General features: G+C 35.4%; 1 protein-coding gene across 1 annotated transcript; it reads right to left on the bottom strand.

Moving 5' to 3' along the window:
* Nucleotides 1-2692: 2692 nt before the first annotated feature.
* LOC130738956 (uncharacterized) lies at nucleotides 2693-7878 on the bottom strand. Its single transcript, XM_057591139.1, has 10 exons — nucleotides 7571-7878; nucleotides 7306-7397; nucleotides 7112-7219; nucleotides 6609-6691; nucleotides 5995-6137; nucleotides 5544-5590; nucleotides 5236-5328; nucleotides 4338-4429; nucleotides 3640-3743; nucleotides 2693-3552 (listed from the first exon to the last, which is right to left on the bottom strand). The coding sequence occupies exons 1-10, from the start codon at nucleotides 7811-7813 to the stop codon at nucleotides 3547-3549; spliced, it is 1011 nt and encodes a 336-aa protein (XP_057447122.1). The 5' UTR covers nucleotides 7814-7878; the 3' UTR covers nucleotides 2693-3546.
* Between the last annotated feature and the right edge of the window lie 358 nt (nucleotides 7879-8236).

Raw genomic sequence — 8236 nt, 5'->3', positions numbered from 1 at the left:
ACTATTAGAAAATATTCTTTTACAAGCTAGTATTTATCTTCTTCTCTTTTAGATTTGCTAAAAGAAAGATAACAGTGTAACAGACTAATGAAGAACACTTGGGGGTTTTTTTTTGGCCTTTTTTTTCTCTACCATGCCCCGAGTTTTCCATTCAATCTTGGTTTTTGGCTTTCTCTACTCACGTGAGGTTGCTATTTTTTTCTTCCTTTTACTGTATGTTTCCAATTCCAAACTTTTTCATTCAGTTTTTCACAAATAAATATTAATTATGTATCAAATTTGTTTTATAAATTATGCATGTGAGAATTTAATTTTTTTCGGAAATTATATACACTTTAGTCTTCGCCACCCCGAAATGAAAATGCTACCTCCGCCACTGCTTGTCGTGCTCTCTATTAACCTAAATAGCCACCACTCAAAGGACGTATATATATATATATATATATATATATATATATATATATATATATATATATATATATATATATATATATATGCCCACACCACATGCCAATTCTAATGGACACTGTTGATGATATAACCCTAAGAACAAAGTCAGAACTATGTCTTAAATTTTCTTGGCAAATAAAAATGTCTTATTAGGAATGACCGAGTACTTATATAGTTGAGGTCTTTCTAGGTTACAATTAGTGTGATGAAGGAAATCATGCAATTAGGGAGGCAAGAATCAAGGGATCACTTGGCCTCCATCGGCTTAGCTCGGCATTTAATGTTCAATATAATACTTCCTCACTAGATTTTTAATGACAGAAAACCATCTAGTGACAACAGAGCCGTCATCTAATATAGTACATTATTCTTAGACTTGTAATTATTCTTCAAGAAAATGAGTAGGAAGTACCTCTGATTAGGTGTGGTGATGTTAGGCTGAGAGCATGGCGTTGAATGCGATGGTGCAGTGAATGAATGTCCATGATAGAGCACGGCGGGGGAGGTACCTCCGACATTCAAGTGAGCTAAGGTCAAAGAGAAAAACTGTGTTAGAATAGCAATATATAAGTGAGCAAATGAATAATGCTTAGCTTACAGTGTGGTCAAACTTGTATTTACAGCGGTGGAGTGCTCAATGTTTGAGGTTGTGGCCGTCCATCTGTGGCTGACCAAGAGAATTTGTGCATATCAGAATAGACAGGAGCATTCAGCTCAGCTTGACATGTAATGTAAGTTAAGTTTAAGATGAACATTATGCTAAGTCGAACAATAAAGTATGCAAAGATAAATAAGTAAAATGTATATATATATCAGGATGGTTAGTTAAAAATTAATGTCCGGATTTTACAGTTGAACGTTTTGGGGTTGCCTGCAGTGTGGCTAGCCATGCTGTGGCCGACCATGATGGCAGGGACGGAACCAAGGGTACTGAAAAGGGGCGCCCGCCCCTAGCATTGGTCAAATTTTTTTATGTACCCTACATATAGATATATCTCTCTGCCCCCTAGTTAGAAAAAAATATATTATAACCATATGTAAGGAAAAGGTTTCAGCACCACTTTGTACCTTGCTTTTAAGAAGTTTCCAAAAGAATGAAAAGTTTGTACTCTTTATCCAATTTCCACAAGTCACACTTTTGTCCATAAGTTAAAAAAACTTTCAAAAGATAACATTATTAATTTTTTTTTAACCGTGGGAAGTGGCTCTAGTTCACCTTCTTCAGAGTTCTTACTTTTCTTCTTTCAAGCTCCATGCCTAAGGCTAAGCTTTTTCCCTCCAAACTCATCATCTTCCCCTTGTTGCTTGGATCTGTGAGATTGTGATTCAACAAGAAAGCAAGTCATTCTCCTTCATGGTGTAAGCAATTATTTTCTCTTTTATTTCAAATCTATCTATTTCTATTTGCAAGTTTTGATGACAAGTTTTTTAGAGAGAAAATAAAATAGTCATAGAGATTGTGTCTCACTAGTTACTACCTCCTTGTTGTTTGCTATAGCCAATGGATTTTGTTGGGAGAGGAAAGTTACTTACTTTCATTAAATGGGTTATTTTGTATAAGGAATTAGAGAGTTCCATTTAACTAATAAAACACAATAAAAACAGAGAGATTTGAACAGTATTAGACATTAGTGTGGGAGTAAATTGTTGATTTTCTTCACAAGTTAGAGGAAAGGTGCATGACTTCATCAGTTACCAATACTAATTTATAGACCATAGAGCAAGAAATAGGAACTTCATGTGCTCAAATTATGAGTGGTGTACAAATCCAAGTTGCTGTTTGAGTTGCCTTTGAGTATCCAAGCATAATTGAAAAAAATTATTTAGTCTGTCATAATTTTTTTTGCCCCCTAGACCTTATTTTCCTGGTTCCGTCCCTGCATGATGGCTTGTGCTATATGAGTTTATGATATGACCAGAACTGTACATCATAAAGTATAGTAACATTATATTTCCTTTTTTTTGGTCAAACATTATATTTCCTTAACATTTCTTTCATGGAGCAGTCAAGAATCTCTCTATGCGTATACTGCACTCACCACTATAGTTTAATTTTTTTGGGTTTACAGCATTTTTTTATATAAAATTGGCCCAATCAGTTTTCACAGTTCATGAAGCAACCTTCACATGATATGATTCTTAATCCCACTGGCCACTTGGGTTGGACCCAAATTCCTATCAGCCTCTACTCTACTGGGAGACCTTACCACCCACACTATTTGATAAAAAAATTGCCAACGATTTGATGCCCCTCACTATTCCTGAGATAAATTGTACTTTCTGTAAACCAGAGATTACTTGCATGAAAGGTAATTTATGTTAACCATAACATGATACTATCATTTTCCAGGACAGTTATGAAACTAAACTCTGTAACCACAAGTTAATATAGGTAAAGCCATCATCCCTCTTTAAAATTACATCTCTAGGATTCAAATCCCTATATCACAAATAAAATTTGTCTAAGATCATAACTCACCTCCACTGCTACCAACTATCATGTTTTAAAGAGATCCTTATCTTTCAAACAAAAAAATCTCTAACATGGAAAAAAGATGAGTATCTAGTGTGTTTGACTCTAGTGTCCGAACTGTCAAGAATTCATCACACAACAAGGTTTTAAAGTTTGATTTATATTGAATTGAGGAACAAAATATGAAGCAGCTGGCTTTAAGGTCACACGACCAGTCAATTATGATACGCATCATTCAACATGAAGCAGCTGGCTTTAAGGCCGAGTTACAAGTGTTGTGGTGTTCGTACACCTTACAAAAAATCCAGATGCTCCCATGTCCTAGTTTTGGACTAGAAGTGTAACTTGTACTAGATCAGGTTCTGCTTGAGATGTCAAATTTCATTGCATATTTCACTTGCCATGATCAAATAATCAGTTTCTAATTCATTACCGTCTTTAACAGTGATCTAATATTCTGACTATATTTACAAAAGGGAAAGTAAGCAGAGTTATTTAATGAAATGGATCTGTACATGACTTGGATTTGACTAGAGGAGGGAATATGTTCCCATCAAGTTCTGCAACAATTATTTGATATGTGTCACTGAAGCTATTTACAAACAGACAGCAGGAGAAGCATTTTACCACTGAAAAAAGGAAAAGGATTAATATAACAAGTTCACTAGTAAACCACTGTAAGCAAGAACAACCTACAGAATGATACAAGTATATACCTGGAGCAAAGTCAGAACTAAAAGTCCTATGTTCCAGAAAGCATGAATAGTGATTGGAGTGAGGAGGTTGCGAGTTTGAGCATATGAAATCCCCAAAAAAGTCCCTAGAGATGTGACAAATTGATAGATACCAAATAGTTAACAAATAGAATAAAAGTTAGTTAGTTAGAGGGTTATTGAATAATTGAATAAGGCATATTGCCTATAAATAGAAAGAGGGTTCAAGAGGGGAGTGGAGATCTTCTGTCCTGTTCGATGGCTCCTTTCATGTACCACTAATCTAATTGTGTCATGTAGGCATGAGTATGGCAATTATAACCTTAAATGGGTGGTTTTTAAATGTAATGACACAATTTGATAGGTGGAACAGGGAATCAGACACCAAATGAGGATTTAATATTTCAATCCTCGAGAGGGAGGGGTGGTTAGTCATTTGAGAAAGTATATGGTCTTTGGGAAATAAAGATACCGGTTTCTATGACAAATTTCTGTTAGTTCTTCCCAGCAGATGGAGGAAAGATTGTTACTTTGAAAAGAAAATATGTTTTTTTAACCAAAAATTTACTATTCATTTAGATATAAAGCCAGAAAATCCAAGGTAGTATTAGTGTATTTTTCATATACCCAACAAATGTTGAAAAAAATCCTTTATTGCCAGCTTTGGAAGACAATATTAACATGTATTATTTGTACACTACCTAAAACAAACAGCCATGGAAATACTCCAGGAGTGAAGTGGCAGAGAGAAAACACCGCAGCACTAATGAGGACAGCAACTGGTGTAGGAACCCTGCAGTGAGATTAAGCAAGCATGAGAGAATGAGAATGTGTATCGGTAACAAAAAACAGTTCTTGAGAGAATGAGACAATTCAATCGATTTCTGTTCTCCCTTATCAATTCACCTTGTTCTCTCTGTAGGCCTATGTCAGCTAAATCTCTACTTTGAACTATAAGCTCAACATACTTAAAAATGTCCCACTTTTTTTTTATAAACAGTAATAAATTAGTGTTAATGTATAAACAAGTGGTTCATTAGCTCGAGTTCTCTGGAGAACAACTTAGAATCCATTCTATGCTATATTACATCTCTCAAGAATTAAACCAAAATCCAAGTTTTAGGCTCACCAAAGTAGATGGTGAACTAATACCTAAATTTGAAGTTCTAAACCTGTCATAACCATACAAAGGAGTTGCAAAAGAATGCTTGAAGGAAAGAGTTTTCTGAAACATACTATAAAGAAAAAATAGATATTAAACAGCACAATGCAAATGAACCCTTTTCTCCATGGGAAGGATTGAAACTTCATTATGAAGCCAAAACCAACCTCCTCTCCCAGGAAAAGTCATAGTTGAAGGGCTATCATGTTAATAACAGATAATTAAATATTGGTTTCTTGTCTTATTTCCTATGAAAAAGTCGGGCTATCTTGTACTGCCTTTGATTTATCTCATTGTCACACGGAATCTAAAAGCTTCATAACATGAGAGAAATGCAAAGTATATCAATAGTTATTTATTTGTTTCAAAGCAAAATAAAGGCTGATTTAGAAATCACGGGGAATTAAATGAAAGAGAATCATCAAGACATCCAATACCACTTAGTCAAGGAAGCCATAACAAAGCCTCGAAATACAGTCTCCTCAAGAAGTGGAGCAAGAAGACCCGTGCTGGCCAGCACGCAAGCAGTTCTACAGTGAAAATAAACTTAATCAAGACCATAAAAAAGGAGACAGAAAGGCTGAATTTATTCATTCATCACAAAATGATACATGACAACCTTATATATGTGCCAAAAGGCACAACTAACTTGCTAATCTACCCAAATTAAGCCAGGATTTACAGTAAAATTTAAATATATGAAAGCCCAAACATCCATAAGAAGGGAAATTTTAATGAAAGGTACCTGACATATGAAGATCCAACCGGAAGCAAACGAACAAGGGTGTCCGTCTGAAAAGCATAGCATTGCAGCAAATAAGAGATTCTTAGAAGGTGAAAATCCCAATAAAACCAATCCCTACTAAGCACTAATAAGTTGGACACTCTTGAACAAAGTAAAAGTAATTTGACCATATTAAGACTCAAGACAGATTAGTTCTACTATGGTTTATTAGGAAAGTTGATTCACATTAAGCATTTGCCAAGCTGGCTCTAGTTAGCAGGGAGGACCCTGTTATCATCATAGACATATTACAAATATCTAGAAGAAAATCTAATATATTCAGGGGTCAATGCCTATGCTACATAAGTGAATGTAATCTTAAATTGCACTTTCAAAAACAGTGATGTAATTAAATAAATAAAAAACTAAATATTATATCGACATCTGCCAGTGAAAGTTCAAAATTGTTTACCTTTCTTGTTGAGGTTTCCTGACTTTCCTCATTGAAGAAGGACATGGCAGCACCTGGCAATGCAATGGCAATCAGGGCACCAGCAAGTCCTACTCCTCCCCACAAAAGCCACCCCTTCTGAAGATTGAAAGGCTCCCTCCAATCTGAAACATTATTTACCATTGGATGGATATAAGCAACATAACATTCTAAGTCTTTATACATAAGCCAATTACAATTTGAACAGCTGACTAAAATTAGCTTTAAATAACAAGCTGCAAGAATAGTCACAGAAAAAATACAACATTTTCTGCTAAGGATAAACTGACATTAAAGCAAATGGAGGATAGTACTATAGCAAGAGGTAGTGGTAGACCATAAAACACTATAGGCAAAACCATTAAGAGAGGTTTAGATGTAAGAATTATCGTTGGACTTAATTCCTGAAAAAGATTTACGGGGTTCTCTAATCTCTGTAGTAGTGTTAGAGAACCTAGTGGAAAAAGGCTTGTGTTGTTGTCGTTGGCTATCAAGTCAAATGGTACGGTTTTAGGCACGACAACAGTCATTAACATGTACATTAAAACCCTTTGCTACAATCCAAGATAAATTTGGAAAAAAAAAATGATGATTACCATATTTGAAGAAGTCTTGTGGGAGTGGCTGGTACATGTTGGTAATGCCATAAAGAACTTGAAGTACAATGGCAGTTGCGAAGCTGCCAAAATAATGGGATAAAATAAGAACATAACCTTGAACAATGAGCAATTCATCACCAGAAAGAAAATGAAGATAACTAATTAACTATAAGGCATAACAAGGTGTTCTATTGCTTTTAGGTGGATCTAGCCCCAAAATAAGGAAACTAATCAACAGAACAAAGGCCTAAAGGTAAAAAACAAATGTTACAAAGCAAGGATTATGACATTCATGAGGATGTAAGTCTTGAGCAAGAAAATTATCAGAGAATAAAAAAGCATCCTTTGATTTGGCCTTGAACAAAATTTCAGCATCATATCAGATTTCCTTACAGAAAGACCAAATTAAGACAAACTAGAACCAAAAATCAGAAGTTTACTATAAAACTTGCACTACTACTACAGGGGTGTGAATTCCTAAACAAAAATATCTTGCATACCCATGATTGACAAGAAAAATCACTGCCTCCTCATCTGAACTGAGTTCATCACCTTCAGCCTCTAGAGATTGTAGAGCATTTACCTCAAGCCAAACTGTCAACACCAAACTGCATCAAAAGGACCAACACCACTCAAAAGGATGTAAATTTTATACATGATGATCATTTAAGTAGCTACTATCTGAAACACAAACCTTAATGCACAAGCAATAGATGTTAGTGAAAATGTTTGCCATTGCCAAGGCACTTCCCATCTGCGAAGAATAGGCCAATCCGGTCCAAAATCCTGAGAAATTGAAAAAAGATTTGATCTTTTATTGATTAAACAAAAAACAACATACCCCAGATAAATACCCAGATTTTAAAATGAACAAAGAAAACAAGAAATGCTTGCTTTTCTCAAATCACAGAAAATTTTGTGTTTGAGAAACCAGGTCAAGAAGAAGAAGAAGAAGATACCCTTTGGTGTGCTTGGAGCTTGGTTTTGGATTTACGTGAAGAGATGAAGAGGTGAAGCGTTTGAGAAGAACGCAAGCGAATGTGGGTAGTGCTGAGATTGGGACGCAATGCAGAGACTTGTTTGGATGATGATGGTTTTGACGAAAACAGGTTGTTGTTGTGGCAATAGGGATGGAAGAAGAGAGCATGACGAAGAGGCCATGAAGATGAGGAAGAAGAAGAAGCAACTATGGCTGAAACCATTTTTCCTGGTCACTGCAATTCGTCTTCTTCCTCTTGGCGCTAATTTTTATTTTTCAGTCAAAACGATGGTTTTTCAGTTATTTGGGCTTTCAGAAGGTAAACATTAAAAGTATTGGAAAATACATTGCATGGGCTTGTTTGAAAAAAAAGTTTTGAAAATGTATTTTTTTTCCCATTGCAATGGAATTTGTTTTACTTTCAATCGGTTGCGGTTTTAATTGTATAGAGAGAAAACACATTCAGACTATCGGGTAGGGTGCCAGGGTTATGCTGGGAAGGTTAGAAAAGGTTCACTCCTAATAAGAGCACGAGAGAATCTCTTTGAAGAAAGGGTTGTCCGCTAGCTGAAATTTTACTGATGGTAGGAGAATTCAAACCCTCGACCTAAAAGGTGAAAATTAAACTTGGAACCTCAAGAAAACT

The sequence above is a fragment of the Lotus japonicus genome, chromosome 2, assembly GCF_012489685.1.
Source record: "Lotus japonicus ecotype B-129 chromosome 2, LjGifu_v1.2".
In the NCBI taxonomy this organism is placed as follows: Eukaryota; Viridiplantae; Streptophyta; class Magnoliopsida; order Fabales; family Fabaceae; genus Lotus; species Lotus japonicus.
The sequence above is the reverse complement of the archived record's forward strand: the minus strand, read 5'-3'. Positions and strand labels throughout refer to the sequence as shown.